We start from the raw sequence: 24307 nt of genomic DNA, 5'->3' as shown, positions 1-24307 counted from the left end.
ATTGGACTTTTACACATTTTGATACATTTAAATGGTATTTTGTTATTTTGATTTACACAAACAACATAACTCTTTGTAGAGGCTAGGGCAATTTTTATTGTGGAACAACAGGTAATGACAAAAACTGAAATGTCTTGGTTATATAAGTATTCACTCTACTGAGTCAATACTTGATAGAACCACTGTTAGTAGTAGGTACAGGTACTTGGCGTATGTGAAAACACCAACCTAAAAAAAATATGAACCTGAAAACAAGTGGAGCTGGAATGCAATACCATGTCAAAAAGTGCAATACCCATTTTATAGTATACATGTTCAAAGACTCCAATCAGCACCAAGGAGCTGTCTAATTAATAAAGATGAACTACAAAATGACTAGTAGCTAAAGTGGGGTTTCAAGGAGCAGCTTGACAATATTCTGGGATGAACTGGCCACTGGGCAACAAAGCAAGCAAGACTGACAAATAGCATTCTACATTTCTGTACCTCTCTTATTAAAGAGACATATTGCAAAATGTTCAGTTTGTGATAAGGCAACAAAATGAAGCGATCTGCAGTGTGGTCGCATAATCGCCAGGTGCGTCTGTGTTCTGCATCTTGTCTGCAGTGCTGCCGCACTGTGAATAGGCTTTTATAATTAATTCCCAGTGAAGTGCAGTCGCTGTGAATGCCACTTTTGTTTCTGTGCCCTTTCAGTCTTTCCTTTGATTGGTTGAGTGCCAATCAGTTCATCTTAATTTATACCCTGCCAGACCTTCAAAGACATGCTATATTTTTTTGAAATTATTTCTCTCTGTATATAAAAATGGTTTTAAAGATGGAAAATTAGTGTTTCAGACATTTTCTCCATCCTTGCCTCTGTACACACCTGCTACTACAGCAGCTACTTGCTGGCGCCCACACTGCCTTGTTCTCCCCACACCTCAGCACAGCTCTCAGGAGCCTGAGGGACTGCGAGACACACACTGAGCACAACTGCATAACTTCAGTGCATTTTGTGGTGTTTAATGGCAGTTGAAAGATCTAGTTTTTAACCTTTTCTGAACTAAAAATGCTTTTCATCACCCTTATGCTTGAAAATGTCATGCTTAACATTTACAAATCCTCAACAAAACAGGGATTGAGCTAAGAAAGAAGAAACACAACAAGACAAATGCATAAATGAAAGACAGAGTAAAGCTGTCAGCAACTGGCTTTGGGTATGTCTCTATTTCTCCAGTCATTCTTTTTAATGTTGCATACACTTGTAGTCCTAGATATGTACCAAATACGCACTGGTATTTTTGTTATTAAACAGTCAGAATCACTTTGAACACAAACACTGGTCTTCTTTATTTCTATAAGCAAGATTGTTGTTCTTTTCAAGGGTGTGTATTTGCTGTTTTGCCATTTACAGCAGAGCAGACACTGGCCTGGCACTGCAGGTTCTAGCAGTACAGTAGCTCAAGTGTGTCCTCTGCATGGGCTCTGGGTGTCCGCTCCGAATGTGCCCAAGTCCTGAGGTGTGTGCCCTATGTGCTGTGCGTGTGAGTGCAGCATTGGAGTGAGAACAGGCACGAGCGCTCTCCCTTATCGGCAGCTTTCAGAGCACAGATAGATGTCACCTTGTTGAGTGTCTAAGCCACCAGGTGACGAACGTGCAAAACGAGTGTATCCCTATCTGAGGCCTTTGTATGCCATTTGATAATCTGTGCTCAGCTGTTCTCTTGGCCGGCCTCTAGGAGAACTCCACTCTCTGCAGAGAGTCTGACATCTTCCCACTCTCTGTGTCAGTGGGGCAAAGCTGGGAATTTCACACGGCGCTCCAATCCCTGATAACGCTGGGTATCTGAGAGGCCGCAATGTGAGGCAAGAGAGACAGGCGTGGGTGAGAGAGAGAGAGAGAGAGAGAGAGAGAGAGAGAGAGAGAGAGGGAGAGGATTAACAGAGAAGGTAGAGGGGACCAAAAAAGGAAGATAGCCTTAATTCAACCCTCTCTTCTACAGGGTGTTTCTACAGAGTACCACTGTTTCGTAAATTTCCCTTGTGTAAAAGCTATCAGAACAACTCTCTTATGATGAGACAAAGCCCACTTAGATTTTGTATTACAGTTCAGGGCAAAAGCAGGCTTTGTTAGATTAATTTGCAGTCATGCGTCTTACAGATTTTGCGACAGCAAACATGGGTATCTTTATTAGTTTGTTGATAAGGCCTTATCAAGTCAACATTTTTGTCACATTCAGGAATGTATTCCTGAGAAGATTTGGATGACCAAAAGAGGTGACCTCAGATGGTATGAGGATGACGTGGACACAGACCGGCCACCACATGAGGCACCAGAACAGATCCTGTTAGGGGTGACTGCAGCTCAGGAACTGACCAAGGTCTATGGCATTGTTCCATAACAAACAAAAAGGAGAAAGTCACCTTTGTATAGCACTTGGCTTGCTGGTGGCTATGACTAACCAGCTAAACATGTGTCGATATGAGTACCATATTTTATTCTCTATTTAGTCAGTCTTTAACTGATGGAAGAACCACTGAGACCTACTTTCCAAAGGTGTTCCCGGCAAAATGGCCAGAAATCAGGAAGCAGTAATTCCACCTCTTTAAGTACAAAAGCAGTAAAGATGCAGGTCTATTATCGAAAACCATTTACATCTCCATAATTCTGGATCTCTGCAAATTAATATTAAGGGAATCACAGTCATTGTTCTATGTTCATTTAACACATATATTATCATCCAGATGATCTCTTGATAAGGGGCACTGTTACTCCATGCTGGGCAACCTTGTTGAGTGCTGTGAGACTCATGCCCTCAATAAGTAAAAGTGAGATGTGATCATAATCTGAATTGTGGTATATTCACTTCTAACACTGAGACCTAGTACAGTTTAGCGCACAATGCAGGCAGCTTCAATATAATTGTTTTCTATAAAACAGTACGGGGTGGGGGAGGGGGCCTTATCTGGATAGCGAAAGTTGTATTTGCTTTATTCGTATTAACTATCGGCTGTTCAAACCGAGAAGTACCCATTTATCACAGCGATAAAATGTAATGAATGTCAGGCTTTGTCCCAATTTCAATAAACCGCTTATTTGAATAAGGGACTCTAATCACTGTCCGGAATGAAACTAGGCTCTCGAGAGCACAGTCTCACTGGCCGTCGCCCAATCCGAAGCTTTGCAGAAGTTGGGCTGATAAGCAACAGAAACTTGTTTTCTTCCTCTGGCCTCAAAACAACCCTGCAGCATTTGCTTTCGTTCTTGGTTCAACACAATGCCCTCTAAGCCCAGGCTGCTGGGATTGGCTGTGTGACCTGTCATTCCTACTGACTCCCAGCCCTCCTGGTGTTACCCCAGACATTCGCTTAGAGAGGGGGTATATAAGTTTCTGAGGAAAGAAAACTTTGAGGAAATGTTGTATCTAAAATAAAGTTACAGTGGAAAAGTACTGAGAAACAGCAGCACACTGTTGTGGTTTATTACAAATGTGGGATTGTTTTGAGGTCTGGGACATTGGGACAGATCTTAACCATGATAATTTTTTCCAATGCCTTAATGATACCCAGAGGGCCTTGCTGTGTTGTATCTGGGGGACAAAATACAGCACACAAATGGATAGGTTATTATTGTTTGCGTACATTCGAAGCAATTCATTTGAGAGAACTCTGGGCACATCACTGACCAATCACGTCCTCTCCTGTGCTTTTCAGGTCAGAATGTCCTGTCTTTTACATTTTTAAGTACATTTCCCACAGCCTCTGGCACTGTGAGAAACCAGGATGCAAAGGTATTAGGTTGTTCCATTAAATACCAATTTAAATACAATATTATTGATTGATCAGGGTGGAGAACCTCAGGCAAAGCATTTTTCACATAGTGAACAGACTTGTCCAAATAGGTGTCGTGTTTTTGTTATGTGCTCATTGTAGCAGAAAGCTTTCCTGGTATAACAAATTGGTTGAATTCTGCAGAACTGACTTTCGGGGGGTGAACAGTTGGCATCAGGCCACGCGTAGGAGGCGGGTGTTGACTGAGACTGAATGAGATTACTGTATAACAAACTACTATACTTGTCTTATTTTTAACAATGAATAGGTGGATTATGTTTACAGAGTTTATGGTCTAAAGGTAGACTATGGCAAAGCTTGTTAATCAGCTGACATGATTTAATGAATGGTATGATACCATTTACTACAGGAAGGCTAAGTGATTAATTAAAAAATCTACCTGAAGACTAATTTTGCTGAAAACTATGACATATAGTGGTTCTCAAAAGTATTCACCCCCTTGGACTTTTCAACATTGTGTTACAACATTAAATCAGAATGGATTTAATTAGGAGTTTTTGCTACTGATCAACACAGAAAATAATGTCAAAGTGAAAAATATAATCTGCAAATTGTTCTAAATGAATTACAAATACAAAACAGAAAATAATTGAATGCATAAGTAATCACCCCTTAAGTCAATATTTGGTAGAGGCATCTTTGGCAGCAATTACAGCCATGAGTCTATGTGGATAAGTCTCTAGCAGCTTTGCACATCTGGACATAGCAATTTTTGCCCATTCTTCTTTGAAAAGTTGCTCAAGCTCCATCAAGTTGGATGGGAACCTTTGGTGACAGCAATTTTCAACTCTTTCCACATATTCTCAATTGGATTTAGGTCCGGGCTTTGACTGGGCCACTCCAGGACATGGACCTTTTTGTTTTTAAGCCACTGCAGTGTGGCTTATAGGCACAGCGCCTCCTCAGTGAGCTCGTCCTCCCCACAACCCCAGTGCTGATGGCAGTGCGTGGGTATTTTCAAAGCTCTCTAAGCCAACATTAATAGGAATTTGATGTGGTACACACATGATGTATTCTATTAGCTGCGTAAATGCAGTGGCCTATTTCCCTGTGTTTTGAACTGATTATTTCAGAAAGGGCAAAGCCGTGACTCATCATTGTGGGTCTGCAGTTATAATGGATGTAATAGCCTGTGCTGGTAGAGGGGTTTTGAGGGTGGAAGAGGTGAACTAGAGTGTTACCAATTGCAAGCTGCTCAGATCAACCTTCCAGCATGCCAACAACAGCTTGAATCTGTGTAGCACCTGTCAAACTGCTGTGTCTGAAGGCTCTTTGCCACACAGTTTGTAGCTGCCAGAGAGAGGTGCTGGTTTACACACTCCAGGAGTAGCCAGCTCGTTCCTGCATGGGGCACAGGCCTGAAGGTGCTCTAGGTGCCTTGTTAATTGTAATTGTAATTCATCAGCCTGATCTCCTGGGCTGCTCAGCACTCTTGCTCTTAAGCACTTTCTTATTAGACTATGCTTCCTCATGCTCCTGATTACTTGTGTATTATTACTTCTATTGTGACTTCTCCTATGGCTACCCCTCCCTTTGGTACATATCTAGGACTTAATTGTGTTATATCTGCACTTATTAGCTCATTGTACAAGCATGTTTGCTGATTGTAAGTTGTACTGATGGTTTAGGTCTACATGCACTTTGTAATGCTTTGAAATGTGTATTGTGTAAACTGTAAGCCACCCTTGATAAGTACAGAAGTGCACCAAATTATAATTGCCAATTCTTAATTAACTCTGCTTACTGCTATAACCCCTTTACGGGCACAGCAGACAGAGCACATGCCTTCATAAACTTTTTTTTCACACTGCAAAGACCACCGTGCTGATGACAGGGCTTGAGTGTGGTGGGGAGGCTCAACACAGCTCTCACTCACATCACCACAGCTCTCCACAAGTAGAGGCCTTTTACAGGTTAAAGGAAAAGTCTCTCCATTTCTAAATTCTAAAATCCTCAGGTTCATCTCCCACTCACAGGAGCCCCAGCTCTGCTCTCTCTCTCACACACACACTCTGTTCTTCCCGTAAAGCAGACACTGTCACCGCCATGGGCTGTACCTGGCCAGCCAGGTCGTCTCTCTCCTGAGGAATCGCCAGGGGTTTCATGTGTCACGAAAATCGCAAACTGGAAACTATGACATAGCCGTGCCTCGTCACGGTACAGTGTCTGGCGTCAAACGAGGCCCGGAGCTGCTCAATATGCATCGCCTCAGCCTGTCTCCTCCCTCCCTCCTCCCTTATTCATGATCACTCTATCCTGCCGGCGTAATGCAATGCCCCCGTCAGTAGGCTGGGGCGGAGGACTGTCAGAGGGGAGCACAGTGCCGGCCACGTGAGCAGAGACGTGAGTTTCGTCTTCTCTGCATTATAGCATGTTCTCCTCTTCACACTGTTGTTTTGCTCCCTTATTCCCACCACTGGCACACACTGTCACTCTCCACAGAATCCCCCTGCACTCTCTCTCTCTCATGGATATCAAATTTTCACATATAAGAAACTGCACTTTGTAAAGTTGGACTGGGGGTTATCATAATCTAAAAAGTACAGATATTTTAAATAAAATAATTCCCAAGCATAATGTATCTTCTTTTAGGATCAGAAGGGATTGTGGTTGGAATTGCTGTGATTATAGGCCCAAACCTCCATAAATGTACACAGTGTTTGTGCTCTGTCATGTTCAATGTTCATTATGCCTGGGTCACTGAGACAGTCATTACTCATTGTGTTGCTTCAGTATGTTTTTGTAATCTTCCAAACTGAGATACTCCTTTCACTTGCATCACTTTAACACAGGGATTGCTATGGTTTTCATTTCCAAATTGCTTAAAATCTATATACAGTATATATACATATTTTTTAAAATTTCTTCATAGTGGCATCACAGTGGACAGAGTCACTGGCTTAAAATGATTGAGTGTGTGCATTATTACCTAATAATGATCATAATCAATACATAGAAGAAAAAAAAACCTTTTCCTACTTAAAAATAGATTTAACTGCTTTCAACACACATCACACACAGAACCGGTTTGCTGAAATCAGTCCTTCAAAGCAGAAGTACACAGTAAAACAAGCTGCGCTTTCTGCAGATCTGCCTGTTCACTGATCCGTGTCTCCTGGGCCATTGGGCCATTGAAAATATTTAGCTTTCCTCGAGGATGCTAGCCAATGAGAGTGCACCACCATACACGCTGTTGGCAGATGAATGCCCAGTGCCAGGTTGTGAATCCAGTTTGTTTTTGTTTTTCACACGTACCCTAAATCCATCTCCCTTTGCTTTACACTTGCACCCATTAGTCTACTTCAGGAACAGAAGTACCCCGCATGTTAAAAGCTGGAGTTGTAGGCTGCTACCATTAGGCCGATGCTCCACAGTGTGCTGCGTGTGGGACGTGCTCTCTGCCCCGTCCCTCTGACACAACTCCCAGGAACACTGCGCTCCTCTTCACCGCTCACCACAAACTAATGGGCTTTAATGAAGGACTGGATTAAAAGGCACACAGGAAACTGTCTCATTAGAGCTGTTTTGGCTTCAATACGGAGAATGTCCCTAAATGTATTCTCAGTTCACATCCGACACTATTAGGAAAAAATGAATAATAACATTGATCTAGTTTCTAGCAGTGTTAATGTGGCAAACATGACCTGAATTTTGAGTAACATTGGCCATTTTAGCCCCGCTGCTCTGATTATGAGAGGAAAGGTTTTCAGTCTGCTAAATAAGAGAATCCAACTTGCAGAGTAGAGGAGAGCCCTTTTCCATGTAAGAGACCACCAGCACATTGCCATCTTGCCACAGATGCCCTCTTGAGCTCTTTGTGACGTAATGACTATCTGACCAACTTGCCAAGGAATAATTAATGTATGTGTTTTGTTTATTCAGTGTTGATTATCTATGATTGAGTTAAGAATCTCTGTTACAAAGTTCCCTCCTCCTTCTGTACTAAAGTCCAACCAAGACAGATGTAGTAGTAATAATACTAATACATTATTATTCAAGATTTCCATGCACAGAAATAAGTATTCTCAATAAGGAAATCAGTGAGAAGCTCACTGGCCCAACTTTGATGGCCCCACTCAGTATTTTTCTTTCTTTTTTCACTCAACACCGTCAGGCAGGGTAACTAGGTCTTGAACATTTTGCTATTTATTTTCCTTATCACTACTTGCCTTTACATTTTAATCAGAGCCATTAAAATAGGAGGCGGGTGATTGATGTAAATGGATAACTAGTGTTAAAATGACAAATGAGGCAAAATAGACATGGGCCTAATTGAGACATGAAGGTAAACAGCTTTAGTCATTTAATAGCTTTTTCTAAAGTTGAATTCAGAAAGAGAATCAGATTAAGGATACCATTTATAAGCGTATTTATAATGGAATAAAAAAGTATAATACACACAACTAATGGAGCAGAACTCATATCGAACTAATAAGATCCATTTCATAATGAGTGAAGGGGGGGAGCTTGCTGTGCAAAGTCAGTGGGGAGAAAAAACTGAAGAACTCTGGCCTGAGAGACATGTTTGAAACTAACTTTCAGGAGATTAGAAAGTGAACAAGAACATAAGACATTTTCTAGGTTAGGTGATATATTCGTGATTTAAGTCCTTGTGAAAAAGTGCCCAAGACCTATAGTTGAACAGGTTCTGACTGATTTAGATTGAAAAATACCTGGTTTACATCATCTGGACTTTGTCTGGGGAGATGAGGGATCCTTCCTCTGGTGTTTCTACAGCCGGAGGCCCTGGACCGACTCATGCCACACTGGAGCTGGGGTAACCGCCAGACAGCAGCCACCCCTAATGACACAGGTAAAGGGCAAACCATGCTCCCAGCCTTTGTTCTTTTACCCAGGTCTGACAAACAGTTTATTCAGCTCAGTTTAAACTGTACCAGATTAAATCTTATAACATTGTATAATCAGTTAACCATCTGATATGCTATCACTATTCTGAGGGGATAACAACAACAAAAATGGCTGTATTTTTCATGTCCCCGGCTATCTCTCCTTGCTTAGTCAAGAAGCAAACAGTTACAACAGAAGGCAAGCAAGTTGCACCACATGCCATATGTGTCTTCATACTTGTTCATTCAGTGTTGGTTTTTCATGATAAAAACCCTGAGCTCCCCTACTACCTAATCAGCCCCCAGCCAGGCTGAGCAAACAGCTAGCTAGGGCAAATGAGAAGGGCTCTAGGAGTGTAGATAAATGGTTTTAATTAAGCCATATATTTAAGTCAGGTTCTGTCAATACCTGGCTTTTTAACATGAAGGGGTAGGTGACTTTGTCCCTCCACTGGTAATATGTCTGTTTCCCTTTACCAACAGACTCTAGTCTTCGGCACTGACCGATGGATACATGAGAGCAGAAAGAGGGAGGCTTAAAAGAGTAGGGGACTTTGGAAGAGAGCGGGGGGAGATTGTGCCAAAATGATCGGCACCTGATCTGTCTTAGTGAGTCTCACCGAATCATATTTGTCATTCCTGTTGAAAACTGTTGTTCCCCCACACTGCTGATTTTAGAAGGTAGTAGCTCACAGAAAACACCCCTAGCAGTTTCCATCTGTACATCGAGCATCAGTTGGCTGTACCTGTTAATGGTAACATTGCTCTCGAATTGAGCTGCCTTTTAGTTTGTCTCCCATCCTATACTAAGTTCTTACAGGCAATGTAACAGAGCTCTGAGTTAAATACAATAATATACACTCACCTAAAGGATGATTAGGAACACCTGTTCAATTTCTCATTAATGCAATTATCTAACCAACCAATCACATGGCAGTTGCTTCAATGCATTTAGGGGTGTGGTCCTGGTCAAGACGATCTCCTGAACTCCAAACTGAATGTCTGAATGGGAAAGAAAGGTGATTTAAGCAATTTTGAGCGTGGCATGGTTGTTGGTGCCAGACGGGCCGGTCTGAGTATTTCACAATCTGCTCAGTTACTGGGATTTTCACGCACAACCATTTCTAGGGTTTACAAAGAATGGTGTGAATAGGGAAAAACATCCAGTATGCGGCAGTCCTGTGGGCGAAAATGCCTTGTTGATGCTAGAGGTCAGAGGAGAATGGGCCGACTGATTCAAGCTGATAGGAGAGCAACTTTGACTGAAATAACCACTCGTTACAACCGAGGTATGCAGCAAAGCATTTGTGAAGCCACAACATGTACAACCTTGAGGCGGATGGGCTACAACAGCAGAAGACCCCACCGGGTACCACTCATCTCCACTACAAATAGGAAAAAGAGGCTACAATTTGCACAAGCTCACCAAAATTGGACAGTTGAAGACTGGAAAAATGTTGCCTGGTCTGATGAGTCTGTTTCTGTTGAGACATTCAGATGGTAGAGTCAGAATTTGGCGTAAACAGAATGAGAACATGGATCCATCATGCCTTGTTACCACTGTGCAGGCTGGTGGTGGTGGTGTAATGGTGTGGGGGATGTTTTCTTGGCTCACTTTAGGCCCCTTAGTGCCAATTGGGCATCGTTTAAATGCCACGGCCTACCTGAGCATTGTTTCTGACCATGTCCATCCCTTTATGACCACCATGTACCCATCCTCTGATGGCTACTTCCAGCAGGATAATGCACCATGTCACAAAGGTCGAATCATTTCAAATTGGTTTCTTGAACATGACAATGAGTTCACTGTACTAAACTGGCCCCCACAGTCACCAGATCTCAACCCAATAGAGCATCTTTGGGATGTGGTGGAACGGGAGCTTCGTGCCCTGGATGTGCATCCCACAAATCTCCATCAACTGCAAGATGCTATCCTATCTTCAATATGGGCCAACATTTCTAAAGAATGCTTTCAGCACCTTGTTGAATCAATGCCACGTAGAATTAAGGCAGTTCTGAAGGCGAAAGGGGGTCAAACACAGTATTAGTATGGTGTTCCTAATAATCCTTTAGGTGAGTGTATATACGTACAGAGCTATGAAAAATCTGATAACTGTGCAGTCTCTGTTTGCTGCCGTCCTGCAGTCTGGCAAAGACCTGCCTGTGCACCGTGAGCGAAACAGCTGTGAAAAGGGAAAGCTGATCCGTTTAAAAAAAGCCATATGCTATATATGCTCTTTCATTCTCATTTATCATTGCAGAATAAAGAGCCACTATCTGACAGAAACCCTTATTAACACCCCAAACAGAGAACATTTACTCAAGATAGGCAGAACAAGGAGAGCTCTGTTCAAACGCCTAATAACCGAAACCTCGGCCTGGCACGCTGCACCGTGTGAGTCTGCCAATGTGTGTGCCGGAGCACTCTGAGCTGGGAGAGCAAGTTGCAGCTTCATAATGCTGGACAGTCAACAGTTAAAACCTCATTAGAGATATATGGCATTGTTTGCAGGACAGCCTCTCACAGTTTAGGCCCTGACAAAATAGTTATTGGTTTGAGTGAGCTGTTTTTCACAGGGCAATGCAAAAACACAAGACACACTGTACTCCCCGCCTTGCTTTCCAGAGACACTCAGACACTGACAGATGCAGAGCCCAAGTCAGGAGGGACTCGAGTGGCATTTTAATTAAGCATGCTCTCATTCTGTGCAGGATTTGTATTCACGTGCTAAGAGAATATTTATTTTGGAAGAGCTCTGTAAACGTGCACCAGAACAGGATTTGACAGCAGTTGATCCCGGAGTGTCTTGGATGTTTTTATTTATTTATTTATTTTGTTGGTTTTGTTTTGAACCTGCATGTTCAACAGGGTCGAGCACATTTCTGAGTCTCCATTGCAGCTTCAGGAAGTATTCAGGTGCAAAAATGATACTGTACACTAACTGCTCTCCACCAGCCAGAGCCAGTTTCGCTTGGGGCTCTCCTGCAAAAGGTCCTCCGCCACCTCAGACCACACTCAGTTTGAATAGGCCATCTGGGGGGATTTAACTTGTTATTCAGTTCATCAAGGAGCTATTTTACCCCTGGATAAGATAATAAACTGCTGTAGAATTATCTTGGTATTAATTTTCCCATTGTATTGTGCTGTACAATGAGATTGCCTAGAGACAATCTCTCATCATACACGGGCCTTGAAATTAAGCTACCATCTTTAGTACGTCAGGACTGAGCTATCAGACTGAAAAGCACAGGATTCAAATCCACATATATATATATATATATATATATAGACTTTTGGGTATTTTATATATTTTTTAATAACAAGCATTTGTTTGCAATAGCTCCCCTTTATGACTCTTTGTTTTCCAAAATCATGAGTTACACTTTAGTGTTGAATTGACAAGACAGTGGAGGAACCAGGTTCCCATACATAATAAATACAGACTTGACATGACTTCAGTTTGTGGTTTGTGTTATTTCTCTTCTTTCTTGAGAGCCGAGAGTGGGCTGCCCACAGAAGGTCCTGTGGTGGATAAACCCAGTCCTGGGCAGAATCGTCTCTCTGCATTAACACACACTGGCACTTCCACCTTCACACAGCAGCAACAGGTGGGTACCATTTGGGCAAGGGGTCTGAAAACCAGAAAAGGGAAGAGAGTCAGATGCAGCCGCTGGGCTTCTTTGAATAATGCTGCTATTGTACTTCCTGTATCAGCCAAGCTTAAATAAACCAAGGAAAGGTGTGACCTTTTAGATGTCAATTAGAATTTAAAATTAGATAAAGGCAACAGAGACCAACTGTATGCCAATTACTGTGTCAAGACAGGAACAAAGACACAAAACTGGTTAAACTAATCTTCAGACATTACATTTGAAAAAAAAAAAAAAAGCTTAAGCTAATAAAGTTTTGACTCCTGGTAAAATATGTATTTATTTATTTTGAGGAACAGCCATATTTACATATCCTCTGAAGTGTGTCCTCTTTGTTTAAGAACATTTCCTCCCACAGGCCACATTCTGTAGGTCACCAGGAGGTATGAGTGATGGCACTGCAGGCTCTCAAGGCACCTGACAAGGAACACCCTGCTATGTGGCCAGGTGAGATTTTCCTGGATGGCTGAAAGCTGAAACAATCCCGGCCAAGCTCAGCCAGCTGAGTGCAGTCACTTGGGGAAGTTTAGAAGAAATCAGCTGTGAATGACGGAACCCACATTGCTGTGGTCTATAGGGGCTAACATGAAGTCTATGCAAAATATCCAACAAGCCCTTAGATTTCAGTTGTTTTATTTGAATCCCTCAAGTTTAAACAGAAGATATATGAATGAAACCTACAGTGAGGGAAAAAAGTATTTGATCCCCTGCTGATGTTGTACGTTTGCCCACTGACAAAGAAATGATCAGTCTATCATTTTAATGGTAGGTGTATTTTAACAGTGAGAGACAGAATAACAACAAACAAATCCAGAAAAACGCATTTCAAAAAAGTTATAAATTGATTTGCATGTTAATGAGGGAAATAAGTATTTGACCCCTTCGACTTAGTACTTGGTGGCAAAACCCTTGTTGGCAATCACAGAGGTCAGACGTTTCTTGTAGTTGGCCACCAGGTGTGCACACATCTCAGGAGGGATTTTGTCCCACTCCTCTTTGCAGATCCTCTCCAAGTCATGAAGGTTTCGAGGCTGACGTTTGGCAACTCGAACCTTCAGCTCCCTCCACAGATTTGCTATGGGATTAAGGTCTGGAGACTGGCTAGGCCACTCCAGGACCTTAATGTGCTTCTTCTTGAGCCACTCCTTTGTTGCCTTGGCTGTGTGTTTTGGGTCATTGTCATGCTGGAATACCCATCCACGGCCCATTTTCAATGCCCTGGCTGAGGGAAGGAGGTTCTCACCCAAGATTTGACGGTACATGGCCCTGTCCATCGTCCCTTTGATGTGGTGCAGTTGTCCTGTCCCCTTAGCAGAAAAACACCCCCAAAGCATAATGTTTCCACCTCCATGTTTGACGGTGGGGATGGTGTTCTTGGGGTCATTTCTCCTCCTCCAAACACGGCGATTTTGAGTTGATGCCAAAGAGCTCGATTTTGGTCTCATCTGACCACAACACTTTCACCCAGTTCTCCTCTGAATCATTCAGATGTTCATTGGCAAACTTCAGACGGGCCTGTACATGTGCTTTCTTGAGCAGGGGGACCTTGCGGGCGCTGCAGGATTTCAGTCCTTCACGGCATAGTGTGTTACCAATTGTTTTCTTGGTGACTATGGTCCCAGCTGCCTTGAGATCATTAACAAGATCCTCCCGTGTAGTTCTGGGCTGATTCCTCACCGTTCTCATGATCATTGAAACTCCACGAGGTGAGATCTTGCATGGAGCCCCAGACCGAGGGAGACTGACAGTTATTTTGTGTTTCTTCCATTCGCGAATAATCGCACCAACTGTTGTCACCTTCTCACCAAGCTGCTTGGCGATGGTCTTGTAGCCCATTCCAGCCTTGTGTAGGTCTACAATCTTGTCCCTGACATCCTTGGACAGCTCTTTGGTCTTGGCCATGGTGGAGAGTTTGGAATCTGATTGATTGATTGCTTCTGTGGACAGGTGTCTTTTATACAGGTAAGGAGCTGAGATTAGGAGCTCTCCCTTTAAGAGAGTGCTCCTAATCTCAGCTCGTTACCTGTATAAAAGACACCTGGGAGCCAGAAATCTTGCTGATTGATAGGGGATCAAATACTTATTTCCCTCATTAACATGCAAATCAATTTATAACTTTTTTGAAATGAGTTTTTCTGGATTTTTTTGTTGTTATTCTGTCTCTCACTGTTAAAATACACCTACCATTAAAAATATAGACTGATCATTTCTTTGTCAGTGGGCAAATGTACAAAATCAGCAGGGGATCAAATACTTTTTTCCCCTCACTGTATATGCGACATCGATAGAAAGCATCTAACTTATTTCGTAGTTAGCTGTAAGTAGAGGCCTGGATGGGTGTGGATTTAAGAGTCTGTACTTACTGATGATTGGTCCTTTTTAAACACTGGCTGGGGGGCATTAAATCTGACTGAGGGGCAGGAACTTCTGGTAGTAGCTTTTGGTGACGTCTATCATCAGCTCCTGGGTGCACTCTGGCAGCTCTCCTGTGAACAGGCCTGGGACATAGACAGACACACAGCCACCATGAGACGCACAGATGCACTGAGGGGAACAGAGCAAACAGATGTTTTTTGCCTCCGAGTGTTGCAGCAGTAACTCAGCTCCGGTGCCAGCTGCATCTCCGTCCGTCTCCTTCCCTCTGCTGGGGCTCTTGCGTGTCTCTTTTCACACACACCTCCCCATGACCCTTTCTGTCCCTGTTTCTTGCTCGGTCTCTGCCTCCCTCGCTCTCTCTCACCTGGGCAGCCGGAGAAGACCGTGAAGGGAGGGACCACTGTCTCCGGCGGCAGGACAGTGTTGTCCAGAATCTTGCAGCAGTCCTTGAGAACACACCGCCGGCCCTGAGGACACAAAACACACACCCTAAGGACAGGGAGCGAGAGTAGATCACAAACCCTCCCCCGGTTTTCAAATATATGATATATCGATCGTGCGCCAATGTGCGCTGTTCCCTGGGTGTATCTTTGGACAATGTGTGCTGTTTCCATGGTCTAGCTGTTGAATGGGGTTTCATATCTCCTTGCGCTTATCTAATCAGCAAGCATAGAGCTACCCAGTTCATCTGTATGGCCACTATACCGATCTCTGTTGCAATACCACTGACCCAGATCCCTAATGTTTGTTTTTTAATGTTTTTAATGGCTGTACATTTCTTTCTTGTGTGCCACTGTCTGGGCAGGCTAATGCAGTCTCACAAAACAGTCTGATCCCACTCTCCCCACCTGCCTGCACAGACTTCTCCCCACAGAAGTCTTCAGGAGGCTGATGTGGAGGAAGCTGGGCCTCTTTCTAGCAGTTTGACATTAATCGTTGCTGAAGATGCTTGAAAGCAGTGTGGAATTTTTATCCTTAGTGACAATAAACATTGCAACTTCCCTTCAGTGAACTGCAGCGAAGTGAAGACCCATCACTCAACTGTGTTGCCACCTTCTCCTCCCAATGCAAACAAAGGCTTGCACCTCGTGTCAGTCAAATCAATTTACACAGCACCGTGGATCAATAAATATGTGGATTGCTACTTGGGAATAAACCCTATGACATTTCAAAATTGTACAGTGTGTACGGGTCACGCAGCTGTATTTCAGCCACATCTGTGTCAGCAGTAGGAGCTTGAGGGCATGCTCAGCTCAGATTCCCCGATGTACAGTGTGACTGTGCCTGTATGCATAAATACATATGGGAGGATATTTATGACTAATCCTCGCTGATCACACATGCCTCCCTGGATGCAAAGGACAACAAAGGGAGATAAACCCATAGGCCTTCACAAAGAAGCCATGAGCGAACACATACATAAATCAGGGAAGGAGATCTGGAAGACAACATTTCTCAGTATCGCTGATGTCAGGGGTCTCTGTCATCCCGCTCACAGAGAGATGTAACTGGAGCAGGAAAGGGGCCCATCTATCACAGTGAGTCACCTGGGCATCAGGGTTTTTTTTTTTTACTCCCTTGCTTTAATTAGTTTCATTTGGGAACACCAATTCCAGAAATTGACACCCTCTTAGTTAGAACCAGCCAATTACTCAACAACTAGAGCCTTTGCAGTTGGCTAGGAAAGAGGAGGACCTGGACATCCACTACTTCACAAGACCCAAATCCCCTGCACAAACGCCAGATGCCAGAGACCCATTTGAAGGGTGGGACACTTAAGTGTGGCCTTCATCTGCAGGTTGTGTATAAACAGGGAGATGATAACAGCTCTCTGGAAGGTTGTTTGCTCATGAACTGAGCACTTGGTATTCAGCTTCAGATGAAAATATCAGGTGTTTTATAGGAGGGGAGGAAAGGGGTTGGTTGGTTGCACTCAAAAACAAAAAACAGTGCTGCTTCACTCTTCAGAGACGCTGCCTGCCCCATCTCCCAAATATCTACACATTCTTACTACAATACAAAATCCATAGATGGTTGCTGATCAGATCTAAGATCTCAAGTCTTTCCCTGCTCTGAATTCTAAGAACATGCCCTTTATTGCCAGCAGGATTTCAGACCTGGAGTGATATTAGCTGCACCTTCCCTGCCCCTATGGACTAGCTTCAGACGGCACAGCCAAGCCCAGGGCGCTATATGACTGAGTTAATTTACTTCATGAGTTTGGGAGCAGACCCAGCGTGGGGAGCAAAGCAATGTTTCTTTGTGAATTATTTCAATAACATTCAGCCTCCCGTATTGCCATTCTCCATGCATAATGGCCACTCTAGGAATGAAAAGGACACTTGAACTGCTTTGATATCCAACTTAATTGATTGCAGGCTAATCAGTAGCTCTAATTGGGTGAACTCTATTGAGTGTATGGTAATGGCAGGTTGTTAGTTTTTCCTGGACTCTGGACATCCTCTCTCCCATAACCAAAATGCTCTTGAGGTGAGCACACAGCCCCGCCCTACTGAAGATGTGCCCTGGGGCTGACCTCAAGCTTCATGACGAAAATTGTCCTCTAGCTTGACTCTCTTTATGCCACGTGGAGTCAGGGAGGGGAAGGCTGAGGGGAAATTTGCTGAACAGTCGATATGCATGCATTAAGAATAACCTGTGTGGATTTCAAATCAGTCAGGAATCTGCCACAGATCTGCCCAGCTCCAGTTGTAAGGCACTGTCCATGAAACACTTAATAACATCAGCACACAAGGACAGCTGATCAGAGAGGAAGAGGGTGAGCTAGAGAAATGGAAGAGTGAGGGAGGGAGAGAGAGAGAGGAAGAAGAGGGTGCAAGAGAGAAAGAAAAGCTAGATGTCAGTGAGTGAGAAGAAGATGGGCCAAGAGAGAGGGAGAGAGAAAGGCAGAGTTATCCTCCCCGGGCGATTCCTGGTGTGAGCTAGCACACTTCTACTGCCCAGAAATTTGCCTTCATTAGCAATAGAGTCCCCATCTGCCAGGACTTTGCCTAAACACTGCCTTGTAATAACACAGGCAGGTGGGAGAGGGAGATGAATTAAGGCAATGCTCCACTGAAAAAACAATACTTCAGGCTTGGGGAGAGGCTGTTGCCTTCTTAGCCCTGAGACAAGTTTGGTCAGGTGAGAGAAGGAGGATGTGCAAACATCCATCTGATGAGTGTTTGTTAGCTGTGCTTGGGAATGCACTCAAGAAGCGGTCCGCCCACTGGCACTGGCCCTTTGCACACCGTTTATTGACAAGACAAAAAATAAACACTGTGTAAGAAAAATGACACGTGTTTCTACCAATTTCATTTAGCAAGATACTATAGTCCCAATAATATAGTGTTTTTAAACGATTTTATTACATTTTTATGAAACTGTGTCTGTAATTAATTACATTGTGTGTTCTGGCCTATAGTTTATATCACAGCAGCTACAGTAAAAACACAAAATAAGCCATTGGCAGATGTCTAGGATCGCTTTCCAATAGCAGAAAATTAATGAACACATGTAGTGACCACACAAAACCCACACACATGCTACCCTGATTTCGGCTGTAACCCTAAGGCACACAAACAAGGACAAGATCTGTGCGTCTCACAGGTGTCTACTCACAATGACGCAGTTCTTCCCAATGTGGACGTAGGAGCCGATCTGAGCGGCGTTGACCACGCAGTCCTCCTCGATGAACACGTGGTCTCCGATGTGCAGGGGGAAGAAGGCCACACTGCAGGGGGGGGAACACACATGCAACACGGTTCACAACCTGGCATTTCTGAACAAACAATGAGCACAGAGTGTCGGCAAAGCAGAGTGCAGAAATAAAGTTTTTTTTGCACAATTATTTGTCCTTGTATTCCATCCTGACACCAGTATATATTAACTTGGCTCACCTCTACATACCTTTGAACAGATTGTGTGCTGCCCCTCGGGATATTTGTGTGGACATTTTGTTTTCTAAAGTCCCAAAATTTGGCAAGATAAAATTAAATAAAACTAAATAAGAAGATGAATGAAAGAGCAGGCCAGGGTGATGGCGAGATTCAGGCACAGGGAGGGACTGTGTGATGGAAACATTGAGCAACTCGGTGAACAACAACTGAGGTAAAAAAAAAAAAAAAAAAACTAATATTAACAATAAATTAAAAACATGACCATAGTTGCAGGGAGATCCTACGCGTGCCTGGCAACAATGCTAGAGGGATTGCCTGTGTGCGTCAGGACAACACTGCATTGCGCCCCGCCTTCCAACTGTTTGCGCTCCACTCTTCACATCAACACAACGTCTCATTGTTGGTCACCAGCGGTGTTTAAATAGGTGTTAAAGGCTCTGCTGCCGTAACCTGACCTCTCCTCTGTGCTCTGGGTTCACTGGGCAACAGATACATCAGGACCCTGGTGGGATCAGGACAGCAACATCAGCGCAGGTCACCACACTAGAAACTGTCCACCACCCATGCAGCTCACTGTGCCACTGTATGTAGATAAACTCACCATGTTTTTTTTATCCACACTCAGCACTCACTACTGCTTTAAAGCTTAGTTGGGACTTCTGTATGTGTGTGCTACATAAATGTGGGAGCTAAATATTGTCCGTTTTGAAGGCTACAAGATACAAGTGTGTATAAAGAAACATATCATTATAATACACCAGCTTAGTCCCATGAGAAATTCAAACTTTCTCTGTCTGTCTGTAATGCATAAGCCAACGAAGCTGCACATACTCTAGCTCTTCCAAAACTATACACCGGGGAGTGCACTAAGAGAGGCCACACAGCTCAAGTATACAAGAGTATTGTAACTGTCTCAGCGCAGTGGCTCATGCAAGCTCCCGAGCTGCTGCTGTTGTGGCCAGATGAGATGAGTGACACAGTGGTGCGAATTCCCTGCCCAGATTTCACACCTTCACAAAGTGCTTATTGGTGGAAATATTAAAGCTAGACCTATTTCAGCCTACAGGACAGTAAAAGCTCCCTGTTTTGAATCCTGGACAAGCCCCTGTCACTGGACCAAGTCAGCAAATTACCACTTCAATGAGGCATCAGAAGTAAACCACCTCCAGATGACACCGTGACCCAAGGCCCGCAGTTTTCCTGGCTCTGATTGTAACTGCGCCGGACCCCACGTGTGGTCCCTGCTGTTTTATAAATGCAGTGTGTACTGAACATAATGAATGCATGGACTAAACTCCCTAACAGCCTCTTTTCCAGGTACTGCAGCACACTCCCAGCAGGCCGTGCAGTGAACAAAGCCACTCTCTCTATCCTGGGAGCTCTCTGCGCCAAATGTCAAGAGCTGCTCTCTCCGCTCATGGGTAGGCTTTGGGAAGCCGGGCTTTCACTGCTCAAGAGCCCTCCATATCACCACCAGCTTAAAAAACGAAAACCATATTCCTGAGAGTGGACTGCCCTTGCATGTTTGTCTCTCTTCATAGATCAGAAGGAAGAGCGAAGAGTTTGGCACTTTTCATAAATTGATTTTCACATGGCCTCTGGACTCAAAAAGCCTCTTGGTGCATTTCAATTAATTTGTCACAGCCATCCTCAAGCACATTGTGTGCCTTTATGTGTCACAGTTCTCCCATCTAGTGTTTTTTTTCTTTTTTTTTAATTGTGCCACTCAATTTTAATCGTATTATTTAATTTACAGTAAAACCATGTGTGCTCCCAAGTGCCTGAAGAGGATCGCTGGGAGAACAGGACTAGGCCCTCTAGTCTAGACATCGCTGGTTCTCATCGGGCCTATCAGGGCCAACTGTTACCGAGATTCCCCCTTTGTAAGTCACACTGGATAAGGGTATCTGCCAATAAATAAATAAATAAATAATAGGGGTGGTGCACAGTAAGGCTGCAGAGTTAAAAGTGAGCGCTGAAATGCTTTTGACATAATGATGGAGTACGTCCAAAGGGATGTGTGTAAGTTGTCTTCATCACTCCTTTAGCTAGGATGAGTGGTGAGTGGTGAGGTCAAAGAAAAAAAAAAAGTTGATTCTAGATTTCTGCAAGATATAATTTATTCAGCAGTGTGTGTGTAATTACCATAAATCAAGAACATTTTCATCACAGACCTTTTGAAATTCCTGCATGCAGTGAGACTATTGCTTCTTCAGTTCCAATCTGCTGTTAAATTAAAGTATTCTAATGTGATCAGGATGGACCAGCAGAGACTGAATTCCCTCCAGCAGTAGTGCCTGGCTGAGCAATACCAGGCAGATTAGCTGGACAGCAGAGGAGTACTGAGGCCACCAGCTTCATAGTAACTGACCTCCAAGTTCCCTGCAATCAGGACAGACCTCATTCAGTGCTGCACTGTAGGGTCAAGATGTACTCTGTGTTTATGTTTGTTTGGACAAACCAATCTGTAATCTAGTTTCACACAATTAGGCTTGTTGCAGCACGTCCCATCTTCTTGACTGATTGCCAGCTTGCATGATGCATCAGCCTTGAAAATAACACTAATGGAAGATTAAGTTGTTTTAATAAACAAGACTTCAGCAGCCTGGGTACACACTGCAGTTTTTTTCTCGTGGCAGATCGTGACAGGACATACAGACCCCAGGTTTTGTTTTCTGTTCCCCACTGAGTAATGTGTGTCAGGAGAGGGGTGGGGGGTGGGGGGGTGGATAAAGTCAAGGCTGGGAGACCTCGGCTGCCCAACGCAAGAGATGTAACTGAGGCTCATAATCAGGCAAAAAAACAACAAAAGCTTTGCTTATTTTTACGTCATTTAGTTGTCCTCCTGATTCGGATACGGCTTCCATATCGCAAGCAATCTGATCCAAGCAGCCCGAAAAACTAATCCTGTGACCTTCCCTCCAGGACACCTCCCCCCTGAGCGTAATCCACAGAGATTAGCTGTATTACTCCTGCCACCCGAGGGAACAAGACACCTCCTGCTCCTCTCACAACAGCTTGTTGACAACACAGTGCACCCGCTGTCAGGCTATCATATCGAGACCCAGTGACTGGAGAGGGGGCGGAAACTGGCAACGACATGCAGGCTCCCTAACAGGATCAGGTGACAATTTCTTCCACTTTAAAAGTTTCCTTAATCAAATCATCCCCTTACTCTTAAAGTTGGGAAATAAGACTCCCATTGCACAGCAGGTTCAGCCATTCCATTGTTTACACTCTGCAGGGTCTTCTCTATCAGCTGACACCACATATGGTAGGTTTGTTAACTTAATTTGAGTAAATACACAATTGAATACACTTGGCTTTTGCAATTACTCTGTCCAATTTGTGGACGAGCCTGCCACTGTATAACTGAACTGGCAGGAGCTGCTTCCATGTGCTGTTGGGGGCTTGGGAGGGGGTGACAGTGTACAGCAACTTGCATGCTTGCTGTGATTAATATGCTCCAGCACTGCAACCAAGGGAAACATTCTGATGAAAAACACAGTCTTGGCATCAACAAGAAGAACCCATGTGCTCAGTTAGCACAGCTCTATTCAGCACAGAGTATCCTATGCTTCCTCTGCAGTAGTGGTCACCAGCCTTAATCCTGGAGAGCAGCAATCCGATCATGTTTTTCAGTAACTGGCAAAAGATTGCACTAATGTTGACTAATCAGTAATATTTGCCTAAATTACAGAATTGAGAATCGAGCCAGTACCAGATCGTTAGAACTCATATTGTACCGTTTTCCTATTTACCACTTAATCTTCAGTCCTCTTCTCTCCTGATGTTTTCTATTCAGCATTATTTGTTGCATCTTCCCTTTAACACATTGTCCTCTAAATGGAAATGCAATGGACAGCCCCAGTGAAATTCAATGACAATCATTTTCTGCTCAATTGGCTTCTTCATCTCTCAATATTGGTGACATGGCTAATTACTGCCCTCCAGTGGTTAATTTAGCACATTGAAAACAGTTGTCTCTAGTATAAAAACAACCTGCTTGGGATATACTTGCCAACATTTATTGTCAATGAATCAACCTTGCTCTGACACCGTGCCTCAGTGTTAACTGGTTGCATATACTGTTCTGGGTGTTGTCATAATTACAGACTCAAAGGGCAGTTTTTGCTGCAGTGCTGTAAAATTATAATTGTAAAGGGGTTAAGACTAATACACACACATATTTATTACCTTTTTGTTGAATTATTAAACAGGGTTATTTTCTGGGGACTGCTGTCATTGCTCATTAAGCATGCCTCTCTGTTTACTCTAAAGCAGATGGTGCTGTGGAAGCCTGACTCACCCTTTGCTAAACTTCTTAAAGGGCGGCCGGATCACGCTGCGGCTCTTAATGACACAGTGTCGCCCAACCCTGACGTTCGCCAGGTCCCCCCGGATGATGCAATCATTCATTACAATGGTCTAAGGAAAGACAGAGACAGAGAGAGAGAGAGAGAAAATGAGGTCAGGAGAGGACTATTAAGCTACCTTCTGGACACAGACTTAGGCATTGGGACTGGATTGCCTTCATGATTTCATTGATTTGTGAACAATACAATGAAATAAAACACTGTTTTCTTACTCATCTAAAAACACATAAGTGATGAGAAGCTGTGTTGTCCCAGACATTAAATCATTCTTTACACCAATGATCTACCACCCTTGTCCAAGAGAGGCACAGCTAGTTGGGTCAGTGGCTACAGATCATGTTCATCTTCTCTGAATAAGTCAGTAATTGTTTCTAGGTTGTATTTAAATGCTCAGTTGCAGTGACAACCAGAATAACCGGTTTCTCCTCAAGGCCAAATATGTTGCATTGTATTCTACTAGTGATGGTATAGCACTGTTCGCTAGGATTGGTACTTCCACCATAGTGGAGTACTTATTCACCCCGGCAAGAAAAACAAACTCACTTTGCCATTGAGCACGATGTTCTGACTGCCACACAACACCGACTGCCGGCTGACTTTGTTGCCAGAAGCCTGCGAGGACAATTAACGAGACAGCGAAAGAAAATGAGAGAGATTAAAATGACTATCTGTGAGACAGCTGAGACTTCACAGGACATTAAATAAAACTACTGCATACGTTTGATCGTAATGCTAAAAGGTCGGCTGGCATGTTTTCTTATAACATATAGTACATTTACTACATTTGAAATATACATTTATTTTCAAAGTGGAAAACCAAACCCTAAAACAGGTATTTTAGAAAGACTCATATTAAATCAGTGCATTCAATGAGGTTGATTAATTCACTCAGAAGCTGTTCATTTGTAATGCAATGATTCATCAGTGTAAAATCAGTGATAACATTCTAAACTATATTATAGTTTATTTACAGTACAGCAAATGTATAGATGTGATATATACATATATAAATATGCCGTAATATAACGTTTTCCTGTAATTTCATTTCAAATGCCATGGACACTAAATTGTTTATTGACCATCTTAGAATAAAGCATTACAGTATCGCCTACGCAAATACTACCGTTTCGATGTATTCGGCTTTGTTGTAGAGAATTTCACACAGCTCCATGGCAGAAAGATTACTAAATTGCAAGTGAGTATAAATTGATGAAAATTATGAACTATTGTGTTATGTTTTGCTGTGGCGCTGTCATCCACTGCACCCACTCCCCTGCTTCCTCTTTCCGCAGGAAATACGTCACATCACAACCCGGGCAGACCG

General features: G+C 43.3%; 1 protein-coding gene across 1 annotated transcript; it reads right to left on the bottom strand.

The window, feature by feature from the left end:
* Nucleotides 1–11973: 11973 nt before the first annotated feature.
* dctn5 (dynactin 5) lies at nucleotides 11974–24260 on the bottom strand. Its single transcript, XM_066690259.1, has 7 exons — nucleotides 24107–24260; nucleotides 23527–23595; nucleotides 22917–23035; nucleotides 18330–18441; nucleotides 15073–15175; nucleotides 14696–14830; nucleotides 11974–12314 (listed from the first exon to the last, which is right to left on the bottom strand). The coding sequence occupies exons 1-6, from the start codon at nucleotides 24152–24154 to the stop codon at nucleotides 14733–14735; spliced, it is 549 nt and encodes a 182-aa protein (XP_066546356.1). The 5' UTR covers nucleotides 24155–24260; the 3' UTR covers nucleotides 11974–12314; nucleotides 14696–14732.
* Between the last annotated feature and the right edge of the window lie 47 nt (nucleotides 24261–24307).

The sequence above is a fragment of the Amia ocellicauda genome, chromosome 17 (assembly GCF_036373705.1).
Source record: "Amia ocellicauda isolate fAmiCal2 chromosome 17, fAmiCal2.hap1, whole genome shotgun sequence".
NCBI lineage: Eukaryota > Metazoa > Chordata > Actinopteri > Amiiformes > Amiidae > Amia > Amia ocellicauda.
This window is presented reverse-complemented; position numbering and strand designations above follow the sequence as displayed.